Source organism: Bacillus rossius, chromosome 7 (genome assembly GCF_032445375.1).
Source record: "Bacillus rossius redtenbacheri isolate Brsri chromosome 7, Brsri_v3, whole genome shotgun sequence".
Taxonomy (NCBI): Eukaryota; Metazoa; Arthropoda; class Insecta; order Phasmatodea; family Bacillidae; genus Bacillus; species Bacillus rossius.
The window spans coordinates 43,988,906-44,008,138 of NC_086335.1; the positions used below are offsets into that span (position 1 = coordinate 43,988,906).

The following is a 19,233-nucleotide window of genomic DNA, read 5'->3' on the forward strand; positions in this document are numbered from 1 at the left end:
TATATTTATACTATTTGGTTTCAAATCACTGCTTACTTAAATACCTACAAACTAATTATTTATTTTTTAGACATTTGGAAATGTAGGGACTGAAATTGGGGTAAACCTGTTTTCGCAATAAACTGGACATATATCTTTATCCTCTCTGGTATAAATCTCAACTGGACATGTATCGTTTTTCCCTTAGTATATTAAACTCAGAGTAAAACATAGACTAAACAATTTTAATGCGGGTAAAGTCGCGTCAGGACAGCGTCAGGACCATTATAATAATGGCGAAAGTTTATATTTTTGTTATTCAATCACGCCTGAACAGGTTTGTATAATATTTGGCATAGAGAAAAATTATGTCCAGGAATAGAACATACGCTATTTTTATCCCGAAAAATGGGTTTCTAAGGGAACTAATCAGACATGATCTTTGTTAAGGCTCTACTATACTTTTTGCTAGGTGATATGATATTGTGACCATACATAGGCCTACATAAATAATTTATGCAAAGTTCGTTTGCCTTCCGTTACATAAATGTACGTATATGTTCATCGTTTCTTATGGCCGTAGCAGGTAGTGTTAACATTTTTACAAGCTTTTATTTAACTTGCAATGTTTGTATGTATGTATGTCTGTGTGTTCGACACTAATCTTGGAAGCAGAATTAGAACCACTTCCCTATGTACGATTAAGCTCAAATTTGGTGCACATATGTATCTTCGGTGACAATACAACAATATGGTACCATGAAGTTCTGATAATGAAGCCGGAAGATGGCCATAGTAATTTCTGAACTAAATAAGATAAACCCATAGAGTTTGGGCTCGATAGAATCGTTTTGAGGAGTATGTTTTTAAACCTCAAATCTACACTGAAATAAAACTTAGTTTGTAAAAACAAATTTGAAATATAGCAAATGAATTAGGCGCAATGATTAGGTTTATACTATCTCAACAATAAGCCAAATTGTTTTATTAATAACAAAAAAACTAAACATCTATATTATAGTGTTTACATAGAGAAATAATATACACCAAATTTTAGAGTACCACAGGGCAAAAAACACAAAATCTGCTTTCTGTAAAAAAGTTGAAGGTCAAGATGCGAAAGTGGAAGACGTTCATCTACCTTAAGAACTTCAGAGGCTCAGCGGCATATTGGCGTACTGCATTAAACGAACTGTTGGCACAAATTCGGTGTCTAGGACCGCAGACTTACTTTTTGACATTCAGTTGCAATGACATCAATTGGCTAGATATGTTAAAAGCTCTCCTCATCGTCGTTGGACAACCTATGGAATATCCGGATGATTTGGATATGGTAACAACACAGCGGTTAATTGAACAGTATCCCGTAATTGTTCGCAGACATTTCATGTATTGCCACAACGCCCTTATGAAATTTATGTTAAGCAAACATACAATTTTAAATGGTCGTATTAAATATTTCTGGCGGAGAATCGAATTTCATAACCGCGGAAGCCCCCATATTCACAAGGTAGTTTGGGTGTTCACATTATTCAACCTAAATCTGTGCAATTCCCGATAAATTTTTGTCACGGCACTGCAGAACGAAATTATGAATTATATTACGCTAGGCTTGCGCAGTACACAAAATGCAAGGTAGCACTGTCGACCACGCCGTCGTGTACCTACTAAGGTTCAAAGCTCTTCGCAGCTGGTCAAGCCATATGTGGCCCTAAGTAGAGTAAATTCGTAAGAGGGTCTACTTATTGATGAATTAGACTGCACCAAAATTGACTGACAAACAAACAGTCAATATCGAACCTCTAAATGAAATGAACAGCTTAAGAAACATTTTGATATTTACAATGATAAATAAAAATTATGAAATAAATTAATTCTAAAAAAATAAAAAAAACTTTTATTTAAATGCTCTAAAAACAAGAAAATAAATTAAATTGATTCAAAATCATCTTTTTATAACATTACACAACACCACTATTTTTATGAAACTAGCGACGGGTCGCCCCCAGAAGACCGTAGCGACACTAGACCGTACGCTACCTACCTGGCCAATGGTAGTGGGGGGGCGGGTCATGCGGGTGGGGGAAGGCTTTCCTCACGCCAGTTAGCCAGTCATTTAGCTGTTCCTTCAACACTCCTGCGTTCACAGTCCTGAATGCGATATAATTTTTATAGCTTAATAGCCCATGAATTTTAGTGTTCTACCTGAAAAAAAATAATGCAGTTTAGAAATTTGGCACAGATGTTCCTTTGGGTGTTAAAAATTGATCCTAAAAAGTCCCCATCTCTCAGATGCTGGCTTCATACATTTTTAAGGCAATAAGGGCGTAAGTGCCGAAATATGCATATCACGACTGTTGCGTGAAAAAAACTCATTCTAATATATCAAAATTTGGTCAAAATTTTAAAGTTAAGGGCCCTTAGTCCTTAATCATTAGTTTTTATTACTTTATACATGGCAAAAATTATCTTATAACCTAACCTAAAATACGTAGGTATTAAAATTCTTCTATGCTAATGCACAAAGCTGTTTCGAATTGCTGGCTCCCTTGAGTCACGCGAGACAATTCATATGCTCCTGGGGTTCTCCTGAAACAGTAAAATCTGCAGCTGTGTACATCAATTTAATTTTACCAAAATAAATGCATTTACCAGTGGTGATTGTACTTTGTTTCTAATTTTATTTTTGGTCAATGTTACTGCAGAAAATATTCTTTCAGTTGCTGCGTATGAATGAGACAAGCATAGCATGGCTTTAATGAACACTGTTATAGAAGGGAACATTTGGTCTCCTACAGCATTTTTCATTCCAAAAACTGTATTCCAAAAATCCATTATATTTCTTCTCTACTGTAACTTATAGGTAGCTATATTGTGTGTAGGTGTTGACACTGCATTAATAATTCAATTATTAACTTAATTTGATTGTTAGGTAAAAAGTGTAGGACTATATGTATGTACAAATCCTTATTTTACTTAAAAAACACAATAAACATTTATTCAACACAACACAGTACACTATAATGACACAAGGATTTCCAACAATAAAATATTAGAATTTTTCTTCCTAAATTTATATATTAAAATTATTATTTATATGAATATAATATCACGGATGAGTCAGAAGTAGATGATGTACACCCAGGACAATACGTTGAGCACTATTAGATAGAACTCCAGTCAACAATACAATATATGAAAACAAACAGGAAATCGATTAGGAAATATTCACAACATAAAATTAGTGTTATAAATTAAATTAATCATATATCATTTCCAGAGGTAAATACAATTTTTGGGTTATGTCAAGTGGCTTTAACTTGGTTTGTTAAAATTTCTATTACAGATGTTGTTGACAGCTTTTAAACATGAATGCATGTAGTTAATTGGCATTTAGACTGAGCATAAATAATAACAATCAAACGAAATAGTATGGTAAGAAAATAAATAAATAGTACTTAAAATAAAATCTGTGTGGGTCATTGTTACCGCACACCATAAATTCGTCGTCTTTCTTCAGTGCTTCAACAGTCTTTAATAAACGCCATTCCCTATCCAGGTTATCGAAATATTTTTCTTCAATAACATTAAGAAAACATTTGGCAAGTGGCATTATACTGTGATTGTCATCTGATTTATACTTTTCTGGACTCAGCAAGGCTAAACCTTTTAGAACAGAGTCATTAAAATTTATTTGTTTTAAAACTTGGCTCCAAAATACAACATAGAAGGCCAAACAATTAACTTTCAATAGTGTTAACCTACATCACTTGGTCTAACTATGCTCTTATCTAATCCCATCAAAAAGAGCTTCCACTCGCGCTCCTAGATAAACTTTGCTTATGTCTAAAACTGGCCGTTGTCAGCTGTATTTTCTTTTTCAATTGGATTATTTGAAACATATTGATGTTTCATGTAAGATTTCATTGTCAGTTTCATTTTTTCTCCCACCGATGAAACCAGAACATGAAAACGATATTAGTACATTGATAATCTAAATTTAAATTAATTATTACTGTCGACAGAATAAAAGCCAGGAACAAAAAATATGACTTAATTAATGCCGAACGACCGAATTGAGTTCCTGACCTGACTCGTCGTCGTCAACTGAAAAATTAGATTCCCTTCCACTCCTGTGTGTGTTTGAATAACACTTAATAATAAAACAATTTAGTGTAAACATAATATTATATTCAAGGCAAAAAACTCGAAAAAGTACTAGCTGGGGACACCCTGATTGTGTCTGAGAGTTGGCGTACTTATGTTGTTCTTCTCCTGGTCACGTTCCCTTTCCCCTCTAGCTACCGGCCAATGGCAGCGAGGGGGCGGGGCTAGCAGTGATTCTGACACACTTTTCTCTGATACGGTCTAATGACCATACGGTCAAGCGGTGTCGCCCCACTAGCGACCTTCCCCCACCCTGCTTCGGGTACTGTTGTGTATAGCCTTTTGTAACAAAAAATTAATTAACTGATAATAAATACCACATTAAAATCAGTTGCATTTTTCAGAAGAAGTAAGCGGAAATAAAAACAAACGCGTACAGCGACACTGTTTTATAGATATTATATAGAGATAAAAGCTTCCTTGAGTAGATACACAAGAATAAATGGTAAATACACCTACACTACATAATTAAATCACTACACCCGTGCGAAGCAGGGCAGGATAGCTAGTAATTCCACAAAAAACGTTTCAGTAACAGTAAGTAGTAGGTTACTGACGAACAGTAGGTAGTAGGTTACTGAGAGTAACAGTAGGTAAGAAGCAACTTCTGCTGCTGCCCTGAAGATGGAGGCTGCAACGCACTCCGAAACGTCAGAAAGAACTTCCATTGTGACGCGGCTAGAACCCAGAAGACAAGAACATTTATTAAAATGTTTCTAGTTGATTTGATTACTTAATGTATTTAAGTAAATTCTTGCTTATTGCCATAATGTTCCTGATTTGTTATGAAGTCGCTTGAAGTCTCGATTATCAGTGACTCCGACATCTTATCATGTTTATCATCGGCCAAACATTATTACATTTGCAAGAGGAATTACCTCACAAAATGTGCCAGCCAATTTCAAACTTACCATACATAGTTTATCAAATACAGACACAAATGCAGACTTATTAGTACCTATAAATAAACACATGATCTTTATACAAGCATTCATTTTTCAATTATTGTTTTTATACATTCTAGATAAAATGGCTTCTTACATTAAGTAATGGTTGAAATACACTCAGCCGAGTTAACACTGATATTGCAATTATCTTTTATTTAAATGTAAATACGAATAATGTTAAAGGAATATATCGCACATATCTATCGAATATTGGATTATTTCATATATACAATTTTGAGACTGAATCTCTCCCCACACAGTGCTGAAATAGCAAGTTAGAACACATCAAACGTATACTTAGTGCAAAATGAAACCTTTCTTACAAGCAGAAACACTTTCCCAAAATGTACATGTTAATAATTTATGCAAAACTTGATACAACGATTTTATCTTTAGTGAAATTCTATCACATGCAATGTAGTAAGCACATAACTAATAAGTTACACTATCGCACTGAAAATGTATGTATGTAGTTAAGAACTGAACAATGCATAAAATGACATACCCAAAAACAATACAGCTATATCATGCGTTTGTACTAAAGAATCAAATGCAAACGTCTTGTAAAGTTCAGGTGAGTGTAACATGTGGTATATTTATAATGACTTACATGAGACGATTTCATTATGAATAGTGATAAATCATATTCAAAAACACAAATTTCTTCTTGTCTTCTTTGATTCGGGTTCATCATTGTTGGCAATAGCTTGTACACTTTTATTTCTTCTGGAATTTGATGGTTTCTTGACACTAAGTTTGTGTTGTCTTGCAGCAAATTCGTTCATAGCCTTCCTTTGTAATATAGTCAGGATCTCGTATGGGCAACGACCGCGGTCGTCGCGGGTCTGCAAGTTCTGGCAGCATACAGTTTAAGTAAAACTTTGTCAATTGCTGATCCATTTGATCCTTCCAGAACAGATAATCTCTGTCAATACGTGTGGTTTTAATTCCATTTGGAGTCCAGAGCCCGAAGATGCAGTAATTACGCCTTGTCACATGAAGTTGCCCTTGAACTTGGTAGAAAAAATGGTGATTCTTATTAATGTCTATAACAGTTTTTTTTTGTCTCGAGATATGTTCCAAAATGTGCATTTCCTTTTAAGAATTAACTCATCAGGACTTAGAACTTCTGGCTTTACTCCAGAAGATGGACATTTTACTTCCACGATACGATCTCTTTCAATCAGTCCATCTGGGCTGGCCCCTAGAAATTGTATTTCTTCATCAAAAAACAGTCCACATGCCTTTACTTGTACATCACAAGTCTCTTCCAGCTTTTTCACTACCTCTTTTTCGTGATCTCTAACCCATATCATAGCATCTGTATCGAAATCCTCATACAACAATGTAGCCACCAATTTTTGGCATGAAGTATGTGGTTTACGCCTACAAATAGTGCCAAAATTAGAAGCTGTCAACAATTTTCTCCTAGTTTATTTCCACAGGCCGCACTCCCTTTGTAAAAGGGTACCATTCTGCAGTTTCTAACGCTCTTCAAATGTAGAGGGTAAGGATTTAAAAAATCCTTCCTTAGCTAGGTTGTAACCTTCGTAAGTCATGTCTGGTTTTTGAGATTGGGGACTTTCAAAGGGAAACCTTGAGGATTTAGAGCTGTAGGTGGTAATCTTGCGCACATACTGGGTTATTAACATTTTGAGATTACAAGTGAATATAATGTCATATGTTGAACGGACATAGGACTGAATTGTATATTTAGTTGTGAAGCCCTTTCATAGCAAACATTATATAAAAGCTATATTCAAGTTAAAATCTCTTAAATATGCTTTTATGGTATTAAAATGACATTAATTTGTGTAGCATAGGGTAGTAACATGTTATTATTATTGGTGACTGTAAGATATGGATGGACGCTGTGATAGTGTGAGTATGCGGAATTCCCCCGACCTCATATAAATATTTACTACACCTTCACAGTTGTACTGAAATAAGCTAAATGAGTATAGTTTCAGGTACATTGCGTATATAATACATTGATTTATAAGTTCTTTATTTATATTTAGCTCTCCGACTATTCCACGTTTTCCTTGTTTTTCTCGATGATGGACACAATGATTCAGCCACCTTGAAATAATTTTTTCTGTGTTTTGTTTTCAGATAGAATTCCTGAATAACTTTTCATTGAAAACCAAATTTTTTAACAGCCATTTGCTCTGATTTTTGTAATGACTCCCAACATAGATATTGGTGGAAAGTGTGTCTCATATTGTACATGTACACATGAGCATGTGTGTGTTCCCTATCTCTCTCTAAAGCTATCAAGTGTACATAATGGGAGTGCGTCGTTTGCCCTACAGGCGTTTGCCCTAAAAGCGTTTGCCCTAAAGGCGTTTGTCCTAAAGTCGTTTGCCCTACAGGTGTTTGCCCTACAGGCGTTTGCCCTACAGGCGTTTGCCCTAAAGGCGTTTGCACAAAATGTTTGATAATCACATTCGGACCAAGCTCCGGCATTTGCCCTAAAGGCGTTTGCCCTAAAATAAGTTTTTCGACAGTCGTTTGCCCTACAGGCGTTTGCCCTACAGGCGTTTGCCCTAAAAGTTTGCGAATTTTCAATAATCCGAAAATAAATGCTTGCCGGCGTTTGCCCTACAGTCGTTTGCCCTAAAGGCATTTGCCCTAAAGTCGTTTGCCCTACAGGAGTTTGTCCTACGAACCTTTTCGAAGATAGATGTCCTTACGTTTGTCGCCCCTGTTGACAAATATTGGAACCATTCTCCAAATGAGTACAAAGTACAAAATTCAAAAATTAGATGGCAGCACATACGGTTTGCTTTCCCAAAGTTGAAGTCTAAGAATGCAGCTGGTAATTGAACCTTACAACAGATGGTGCGCCAATCTCAGTGACTGGATTGTATTTTTTAAATCATTTTTTAACACAGAGGTTGATCATGTAATATGTTCCATGGTGGGGGGGGGGAGTGTTAACTAGCGAACAAATTAACTTAATTTAATATTGCTGCTATATATAAAAACAAGCGTTAACGAAAGTAGCTTACAAAATTTTATTATCCTTGCCTGCTGGAATTTTCACTTAAAGTTGTCCTAAAAAACGATGACCCTAAAATAATTTAAGGCAGAGGATTATGCATATGCATTTATAAAAACATTTTTAGTGTTTAAAAGTTACTGTTAAAATAGCCTCCGAGACCTTCATGCCTATTTTCAATTTTTATATAATATGTGCCCAACTGAATCTGTCGTTTTATTAATATGTTTGTAGAATGCGGTGAAAATACTTCCATCGAGAGTGTGCATATTTTGCTAATTCGCCCAGATCATCTATAGCTTAACCCCTAATAAGTTTTATGGGAACAAGTGAAGTAGGTATAATAAAAGACTGATTTAATGTGTGACAGCCAATGAAATGTACAACTTTTCAAAATGCATTTAATCATATCATTTATATTGCCACAATATTTGAATGAATGTCATAGGTATGAGTGTAAACTAGGAACGATTTTGATATGTCGTGGAATGTACAATAATGAATTACGTAAAAGTATAATACACAAAGAAAGATCATTAAATATAACTCTGTTTCATATGTTAATGAATCAGCATATTCGCAAAAAAAAAGTGCAATTTTAGTTAACATATTTTCAAAACAATTAAACAAACAGAATTTACTGGAAAATATGTTATTCATAACTTAGTAGGAGCAAGTGACGTCTATTCACCATCACCTATGTTTAATAAATAAATACGTTATTTGTTATTTTTGTTTTGTCTCATTGCTATGTACATGCTGTGCTGAAAGACTATTACTTCTAGATTTCAATGACAGTTTTTCTTGAGCGCGCGGTGTATGCCATGTCTACGTGTCGTCTTTGAAATCGTACAAATGACTTGTAGTTTTTATTAGTTTAGTTTCATATTTTGACATGGTTAATGAATCAAAACAAAACATCAATTTGTATACAACCTCAGTACACATAACATGGTAATTGTATGGTTTCTCAGCCGTATTTATAGTTATATGCGATTACGTAATGGAAAAGGTGTTTTCGTGTATGCTGCTGAAAGAATTCACTCCTTAAAATTTTATTTATGTGCTATGTGATAAATGCCCCATTGTGATACTTATGTAGGCCCTACCCAGCAGCCTAGTATCGTGAGCTGGGGCGGTTTAGCATTGAGCTTGAAACCATTGTCAACAAATCCCACTCGCAGAAATCAGTTTTTATTTCGTTCTTATTCATGGACACTATTACTAAAATTATTTATTACCGCGAATTGTAATTTTTTTATAAGTATACATAAAGGTTTTTAATTTTTTAATAAGACATTTTTTTGTGACAGATATCTCAAAGAAAACAAAACCAGTAATTCGGTAGAATTCTATACGAGCCTCGTTGCCAAATTTAATGGACGCAAAATAATAAATTACCTACACATAGACATAGCGTAAATGTTACATGGCAGGAAAAGATTCAAGAAAGGTTTAGCTTGGGAGAAGAGTCCTTTAAAAAAAATGTCAGGTAGGAGCCCTGGTTCAATACACAAGAAAGTCATTCGTAAAAAGATTCGACACTGCACAACTCGGCGTAAACTGGCTTACCAAGAAGATAGTCGGATGAAACTAAAACGGCGTGAACTCCAATCGACTAAACCAAATGTTAACTATGGATCCTCATCAGGGCAAGCTACGGATGTACAAGGGTGTGATCTTCCTGAAAATGAACTATTAAGTAAGTGTGAACATTACATCGCGTCACTGCAAGTCACTTTGGAAGAAGGAAGGAATATTGTGTAACAAACAAATATGCATACAATCCCGCAAGGAAAGTCGTTCTGTGTGCGGTGGACTAAAGTCACATTATTATTATTGAGAAATACCATTACATATCTTCATTATTTTATTTTGGGAATATAAGTGGAATCCACTATAGGAATATGGGAAATATTAAGGATAAATTCAGGGTTTTCTTTCGCTTAAAACAGAGCGAACAGCCAACTCTGGAAAGGCAGCCCATCAGGATATTACGAACTGTATGCGTACAAAGAAAAACCTGAAAGGCGGCCTTTCCGATGGGGCACAATTCAGGGTTTTCTTTCGCTTAAAAGAAAGCGAACAGCCAACTCTGGAAAGGCAGCCCATCAGGATTTTACGAACTGTATGCGTACAAAGAAAAAACCTGAAAGGCGGCCTTTCCGATGGGGCACAATTCAGGGTTTTCTTTCGCTTAAAACAGAGCGAACAGCCAACTCTGGAAAGGCAGCCCATCAGGATTTTACGAACTGTATGCGTACAAGGAAAAACCTGAAAGGCGGCCTTTCCGATGGGGCGAAATTCAGGGTTTTCTTTCGCTTAAAACAGAGCGAACAGCCAACTCTGGAAAGGCAGCCCATCAGGATTTTACGAACTGTATGCGTACAAAGAAAAAACCTGAAAGGCGGCCTTTCCGATGGGGCACAATTCAGGGTTTTCTTTCGCTTAAAACAGAGCGAACAGCCAACTCTGGAAAGGCAGCCCATCAGGATTTTACGAACTGTATGCGTACAAGGAAAAACCTGAAAGGCGGCCTTTCCGATGGGGCGAAATTCAGGGTTTTCTTTCGCTTAAAACAGAGCGAACAGCCAACTCTGGAAAGGCAGCCCATCAGGATTATACAAACTGTATGCGTACAAGGAAAAAACCTGAAAGGCGGCCTTTCCGATGGGGCGAAATTCAGTGCCCACAACGATCTAACGAAAACTAAAAATTTCTGAAAGGGAGCCTTTCCGATGGGGCACAATTCAGGGTTTTCTTTCGCTTAAAACAAGGCGAACAGCCAACTCTGGAAAGGCAGCCCATCAGGATTTTACGGACTGTATGCGTACAAGGAAAAAACCTGAAAGGCGGCCTTTCCGATGGGGCACAATTCAGGGTTTTCTTTCGCTTAAAACAAGGCGAACAGCCAACTCTGGAAAGGCAGCCCATCAGGATTTTACGGACTGTATGCGTACAAGGAAAAAACCTGAAAGGCGGCCTTTCCGATGGGGCACAATTCAGGGTTTTCTTTCGCTTAAAGCAAAGCGAACAGCCAACTCTGGAAAGGCAGCCTATCAGGATTTAAATAATTGTGTGTGTGCTCGAAAAAATCTGAAAGGCGCCCTTTCCAATGGGGCGCAATTCAGCGTCCCCTCTTTGTGGACTGGGTATGGTAGCCGCTCAAGTGATTGATTTTTGGCAGCCAAGTGCTCTTATTTGCTTTTTATTCGGGAAGCATTGCTCCTTGAACTTGACCCTTTTGTGCCAGCTTCTTTATCTCTGCAGCAACGTGGATCAGTGGACCCATTCTGCACAACACATTTTGTCGTGCCGCCGCTGCTTCGTTAGAATTGACATTTCAATTGTATTTTAATTTGTTTTTATCATTTATTTTATGATATCATTGTATGAATACTGCCCAGTGTCTTCATTCTGAATGCATATCTTTTGGGAACTTGAAACAATTAAACTATTTCCAAGATATTTGAAAGCATTGAGTGAGGAATGTGTAAAACTCTATACTAACTGGTAATTACTTTGGGTTTGTGATTCAGAATTAACCAAGCACTTCACAAACCCCCCTACTCCCCCCCCCCCCCTTTTTTTTTTTTTTTTTTCCATTTTTCTTCAGGATGAGTTTGAATTACAAGCTTAACTTTATCTTCTTGAATTTAGAGTTAATACATGAGTAAATCTAGTTTCATTTAAAAACTCTTGTCTGGGGTATGTCCCGTACCGTCAGTTTTGGCAGATAGTCACGCGAAAAGTTTTGTTTCATGAAGGTCAAGCCACTCAGTAAGTCTACAAGTTAAACTGTGTTTAACATAAAAATAAAATAATGACTTTGACCAGGATGTACGCTTTTAAGCCTTTGTTTCATATTGGATATAATTTTTTTGACATAATTATCAAATAAAATATCAAATAATAGCTGCTGCTCAGTTTGGAATTATAGGTTTTTAATGGTTTGTAATTATTGTAGGATTTATTTTTAGTATATCCTTACGTTGTATTATAAAATAATTAATATTTGTATGTAGGCTTATGCATATTTCCTTTATTCTTTTTCAGATGTCAAAAGTACTGAACACTGGCGTAAGCATCGGTCACGGAACAATGTAACCAGATCTCTAGTTCTCTATTGCTACCGGATACCTGCACTTTGGGTGCACACATGTGTCATCCTTCACACCTGAAACACATATCATTCAATGGGTTGTGATTAGTGTCGTAAACTTTAGTTAACAAGTTTAAATTTTTTTTTCTCATGCCCGTGTTAGGCTATGTTTAGTTTTCTTGTCGGACACAGTCATATTTTGAACCGGGTGGTCCCACGATGTTCCGGACGAAGTTCCGCATCCACACGTGCCGCGTCGTCCTGCTGACGTCGCTGGTGTGGTTTCTGGTGTACGTGGCGGTCCTGACGTTCTATTCGGACTGCTTGGGGGGGACAGGGTGGGGGTGCGGTGGGAACACGGGGGCGAAGCAGCCTGCCGCACCGGCAGAGGCCCTCCAGCTGCAACAGGGGGAGCCGCCGAGTGGGGCCAAGGGCAGGGGCATCCTGTACGAGCAGCTGCACGACCCCAAGGAGCGGGGGACGGAGGACACGGCGAGGAAGTACAGGCCGTCGGAGCTGAAGCGGTGGAGGCCGGCCCCGTCCGTGCCGGAGCGGACGGGGCACCCCGGCGAGGTGGGCAAGGCCGTCCACATCCCCTCCGAACAGGAGAACCTCATGAAGGAGAAGTTCAAGCTGAACCAGTTCAACCTGCTGGCCAGCGACATGATATCTCTCAACAGGTCGCTGGCGGATGTGCGACTCAACGGGTACGTGTGTTGATGGTGGAGTTACCTGGGGAGAGCTCTTGAGAGATTGCAAGGGTTATAAGGAGTGTAAGTTACAAAGGTGTATAAATAAGTAACGCACATAATGAAAAAAAGAAACAAAAACCATTTAATGACAGTATGAAACAGAAATGAAAGTGTTACCCATTTAATACTTTTCCATATAACTTCCGTGCATGTTGTCCAAACTGTGGGTCAGTTTGAAAATCCCAGTCTCATAGAACTCCGTCAGCTGCGAGAAAAGCCACATTCGCACGGCTCGCTTGAGTTTGTCATCAGACTTCTTACCACTGAGGAACTTCTTCCTGGTGGCCAGGTCCGGGCTGAAAAATTGGTGCCCCAAAACTTCCCAACCGTATCCCTGCAATTCTCCATGAACTGGGCGAGACACATTGGTACGGTCAATACAGTAGTTTCCGTAAACTTCCACCATCTGTGAATGGATCTCGAAAACCTCCTTTCCCTTTGCATAAAGAAATCTTATCACAGCTCCCATGTTCTTCCACAGTTAATGATGTTATCACTAACGCCAATTTACCGGTGACTGACAAACACTATCAGTACGTGGAATCATAAAATCTTGCATTGCACTCTCTAGTTCACTTTTTTAATAAATGATTTTATTTTTACCAATTATTTTCTTGCTTAAAAACTGACTTGTGCGTTAACTTATTTTTACGCTCTCGTGTATGCAGTAGAGTCCCGTTAATCCGGACCCGGCTCGCCCAAAGATCGGTGAATCCGGATGGGATTTAAAAATATACTTTTTTTTTTAATTGTTCTGTATAATCTATAAATTTTTGAATTTTTATTAAAACAATGTTTTGTTAATCATACATCAGTTCATATGTTGAAAACTTAGGTCTGTGTATACTGTAGTATTTAAACTAAAATTAATCTGGTAAGAAAATATGTATTTATGAAAAGGGGGAGGGAGAAATTTTTTTATAATTTTACCCTTCTAAAACTTGTATTATGTGCATTCTGTTTAATCTGGACTTTCAGTGAACTGGACAGGGTCCTGTCCCATCTTTTTCAGTTTAGCGAGAGACTTCTTTAACTAGTCAAGTGTTACTAAATAATGAATTTAACAGAGGATATGAAGGGAGTAAAAAAGGGGGGGGGGGGGGGCAGATGAAGGACTTATCATGTAGTACTAACCTTCGTGTTGAGCGCTTGAGCTGATTGATGCAGGCCTATGTATTTTCCCTGCCACTTTTAATCTGGAAATTTTTTTATAATAGCTATTTTGAAATATATGTCCCAATTATTGGCACAAGGCATGAGTAATACATTGACAAGCTGTTTAAACATTTCAAGCTGTTATTTTTTTGGGGTTAAATCATGATGTTCAAGAATGTAGGCTAATTGCCAGGAGGAAATCACAGATTATCATAATGTGGTAAATAGTAATTGTGTTAGGTCAGTAATGTTGAATTTAACCAGAGTCCTAAGCTAAGTGCTCAAGTATGCCGAACAATAAAATAAAATGAAAAATCGGTCTTGCAATCATTGAGGATTTTTTTTCCAAGTTATTCACTATAATTAAAGATTTTCTTGGTCTCAAACATGCTGAAATAGAGTTTTTACGAAAACTCCAAATAAGTGTATGCATCTTTTAGTCATCTAAGATCTTTTGTACTTTGAGTGAATTTATGAAATAATTTATGATTCTAAAAATTGGAATTTTCGGATAGTTATATTTACCGACATATAATGCTATCGTTAGGTGCAAGGCGAAACAGTACCCAAATCTTCTTCCAACCACCTCGATCGTGATTGTGTTCCACAACGAGGCTTGGTCAACGCTGCTGCGGACAGTCTGGAGCGCCATCAACAGGTCCCCACGTCCACTTCTGAAGGAGATAATCCTGGTCGATGATGCTAGTGAGCGAGGTTAGTCATACGTTTTCCTCAATTTTGAGGAGTTTCTGTGTTTATCTTTGCTGGTATTCAAGGATTGTGCTTAATGGTATTGAACTTCGTGACAAGGTGTCCCATGTTCTGTGACCACTAGTTCGCATTCATGCGACTTACGAAAACATAGTTGAAACCAACCGTGGCTGGACGGCTCACTAAAAAGAGGTTAATTCTGTTGCGTAGAGTCAATTGCTTATTGCAGCCAACTGCTTATTGCAATTGTGAGTGCAAGTACATTGTGCATTAGTGTCGTGTGTTCCTCAAAACAAGACCTAGTAGTATGTATTAATATGACAGGAGACTGTATTGTTAATTTGAGTGTACTTTAGCTTGAGTGGTTTATTTACTAATAAACATTGGTACCAGTAAAGTACACTTTGATGTTTTCTACAAAATACCGGGTAGTATTTATTCTGTATCCAATTGGTTTTCTTTTTTGTGCATGTGTGACAGTCTTCATGCTTGTTAATTCATGGCCAAGTGTAGTCATACTTTTGTGTGGGACGTGATTAATTTTAGCTGTTGCTTGTGTGGAAGTTGTGTTGTTTCACACTTGTGTAATTAGGGTACATGATCCCTTCGATTACTAATTAGTGTGTTTTTAGGGTGTCAACAGGGAAGCCTGTGCGAATCAATCGAAGATATTTTTATTATTCAAGTTGTATTTGCCAGTAAATTTGCTATTCATTTTGTTTGACGCTTCGGTTGTGATGCAAAACTTTGCGTCTGAGGTGAAGCTTCACATTTATTGCAAAGCTTTAAAAAGTTTTGCTTATGAAAATATTTAGTTTTTTTTTGTGTTATATATATTTTGCTTTAGTAAAATTGGTTACTTAAAAATTCAAAAGAAGGTGCTTTAATTATGAATACTCAATATTACCTAATATTATGCATGTTTATTTTATAATTTTCTTGTATGATGGTATAAATAGAGCCCAATTGGTTATTAACTAAATCAGTTCAAACATTGGAAACATTTAATGTTTTTTTTTTTTTTTTTAATTTTAATCCTCTATTTTATAATATTAGTATCATGCAACTTTTCCAAGAACAATATTCACAATTCAATTTTGACTTCGTGAATCTTTTAAACATTTGATTTGATATTCGCTTTGCATCAGAAAACTAGTATTCGCACAGGCCTATCAACAGGCTATGAACGTTTCTAAAAATTTTACGATTGTCAGGTTAAAGTAACGAAACTAAAGCGCTGGTCGTAAGTGGGCAAGGATTGCAGACCTGTGCTGTTTCAGGGTGTCTGCTGGTTATGAAAGTCACTAAAAGTAATGTGCCGTTTCAGTGCCACTTTCAGGCACAAATGTACGATTTTAAATTTAATTTTTAATTTTTAAAGAAGGAAACCAAATAATAAATTTGCATTTTATAATTTAATTTAATTTTGTTTCCATTACTGTACACTCTGACGTAATCTTGTGCAACCCAGTGCACCTGCGCTTGTTCGCAGGCTTCAATTAGATACTGTTTGCTGACGATTGGCTATCGCTGCATCTCGGCCGTGGTTCGCATCACGTTTTCTCCCTGTAACAGAATGACTTTTCGTGCTAGCGAACGCTACCCTAATCCCACTGCTAGCAACTTTCATTTCTCAGAGGCAAGCATAGGTAAGGGTTTTGCCAGCACGTACTGGACTATGTTACAGCTCTCGGCAACGCCTAGGGACGGTCCACATGACGCCTTTCCCAGACGACTTAGCAAGTTTAAACCCCCTCACCTCATCTTCCACTTGTGGCTTAACGAGAACTTCCACTCGGAGCATCGACCCCTAGTAAACCCAGGCGGGGACATTGTCTCTTCAAGAACTTTCGCCCTTGTCAAAAAGAGCCCTCAGCGAAGTCTAGCGGCGGGAAAAATCCCTAACCTTGCTCTGTGCGCTGGTCGCGAGCGCGCTCAGTGCTCTCTAGCAGACGTTTCGGTGACCCTCCAGGCAGGTTCTCATCTTGGCCGCCAGAGCGCATTACTCATCTCTCCCACAAGAGACAGCTTGTCATAATCGACCTTAGCAGCAGTCGCAGTGTGATTGCGTTCTTAGTTCGCCGGCGACTCGCGTGAGAGCGCGGCGAGCATTTTGCAGTCTGCTTCGCCCTTTCGGGCATTTCCGGACACCTTCGGGCAATCACTCCCCCCCCCCCCCCCCCTTCTTTGGATGGGGGCAGTTACTTTATTTAATTAGGCGCCCCGACGCCATTTTTCGAGGATTCAGCGGGCAGCATCTGGTCTGTGCGGACCACGCGTCGCGATCCGCGAGAGTCAATCTCTGTTGTTCATCCAAGACTCGACACTACGTCATGTAGTCGCCAACGTCAAGGCATAGAGGCCTCAATTTTCTTATTTTTAAATTTTGCTGCCTGCAATAGTTTTTTGCTAATCTAAATTTATTTCATTATCTCTCATCATGATTACCGTGAACTTCCGTGCCGGGAGTTGCCTTCTCTGCCCCCGGAGCCAGCCTACATGACTTCACCCCGCTGTTTTGGGCGGGGTCCAAAATTAGCTCCAAGTTCAGCTTCGAAGTTTAGCTCCAAGTTTAGCTCCAAGTTGAGCTCCAAAATTAGCTCCAAGTTTAACTCCAAAGACTAGCTGCAAGTTTAGCTGCAAGATTAGCTTCAAGACCTCAAATTAGAATGGTACTTCTCGGCCAAATTAGCAGTCCGTGATTGGGCTCATGTAGTCAGAAGTTTTCTCCCCTCTCCGGTCGAAATACTACTTTCTACACAAAATGATTCCTTCTGGACTTTCATCTACCGAAAACCTCCGGTGCCAGGACACAGGATATAATTAAATTTCATTTGAAAAGAAAATTAAAAACACAATGTAATTGTTTCTTTCTTTTGAGCCTGCGAGCTCACTTAAAACCAGTGTTAAGTTCAAGAGGTACCTATGATTGTTTTACTTTTATATGTATTTTGTATCCCCTTTTTGTATTTAATATGTTTTAATACAAGTGCACTTAAAAGTTAAAAGATACAAGAAAAAAACTAAGTAAATTATTTTAGTAAAAGGGCAGTTATATAAATCAAACCACCAGTCTTGTTATTTCATTATTATTCATCCTCGATCAACATAGCCTCCTAGAGTTCCTAGTAGGTTGTAAGTAAATTCCTTTGTACGACGTCTGGGCACCTCTGTGATTATTGTTGTTGTTGTTTTGTTTTCTGGGCTGACGCTTCCAAGGCCTTATTTTTAATTATTCATTTTTGAGTGTTTACCTGCCGCCCAGCGTACTTTACAGTAATGAAACTGGAGTACTGATCATCAAAGTCACGAAATTGTTCCAAAATAAACAGAAATTGTGCTGTAAATTATGAAACTTATTTTCAGCAGCCATTCCAACTTGCTTTTTTTTTATTTTTTATGTTTCACTTAATTTTATTGTTGTGAATTTAATATAAATAGTTTGAGACTGTCCAGATAAACCATGTGGAAAAATCTCTGAAAATGTTATAGCTTTCTAACATAGAAATCTGGTGTTGCTGGGAATAGTGTTTGTATTATTATGTTTAATTTTGCTTATTATAATACAAAATGTTTTAAGAACTTCTATTGGAAGGTTATGAAAATTGGTAGGCTTCTGCGAATCATGTCTTTTTTATTTGAATCAAACCAAATTATTCACAATATTGAATCTTTATTTTTTAATCAGATTCAAACATGGTGAAACATTTTTTTTCTCTCCACAATTTACATGAGTACAAGAAAAATTTATAATTACATTAAAATGAAAAAGATACATATTTATATGGAACCATAATAAAGTAATTTAAAATGCAAGAAACTAAAAAATACATAGACATTTTCTTGGACCAAGAAAGTTTTTAGTTTTAAAAAAAATATGTTTATTAAACCCATTATATATAAAACAACTCTTCTTAGCTTCTTACATCTTTTGTGTGAATGAGTCTCACTTGTTGTATCTAATGTGTAATGAATAGTTTAAAAAAATTATTTTAATTATAATGTCAAATTGAATATCGTCGGCTTACTTCTGAAACCTCGTAACTCTATTTCAGTCAATTTTACAGGAGAACTTATAAGCTTTTGGAGCACGGTTTCAACTGACAAAAGATACGAGGTTTTACAATTTGTGAATAGAAACGAGACTAAGTAGAGTTGACTTACGAGGTTTTATCAGCATATGCACTATGAAAAAATGAAAAAAAAATACACCAAACACATCTGGAATATAAAACTGGGAAAATCTGGACTTACGAGGTTTCAGAAGTAAGCCGACGATATCCAGTTCTTCATAAATATAGATGATTTTTTTTAATAATCGGAGACCCCTGAACAGAGGTCCAGAAATAGGTTTACCAGGCAGCTGTGTTAGCCGTGTGGTTCCTAGCTGTGTTGGCCGTGTGGTTCCTAGCTGTG

At 37.3% G+C, this 19,233-nt stretch overlaps 1 protein-coding gene across 2 annotated transcripts in view; it reads left to right on the forward strand.

The window, feature by feature from the left end:
- LOC134533922 (polypeptide N-acetylgalactosaminyltransferase 5) overlaps nt 1–19,233 on the forward strand; it is a 60,193-nt gene that overhangs the window by 12,137 nt on the left and 28,823 nt on the right. For both annotated transcript variants that reach the window (XM_063371729.1, XM_063371728.1), the window contains exons 2-3: nt 12,154–12,906; nt 14,654–14,820. In XM_063371729.1, coding sequence (XP_063227799.1) covers nt 12,419–12,906; nt 14,654–14,820 — 655 coding nt within the window. In that variant the 5' untranslated portion in view covers nt 12,154–12,418. The remainder of the gene's footprint in view (nt 1–12,153; nt 12,907–14,653; nt 14,821–19,233) is intronic.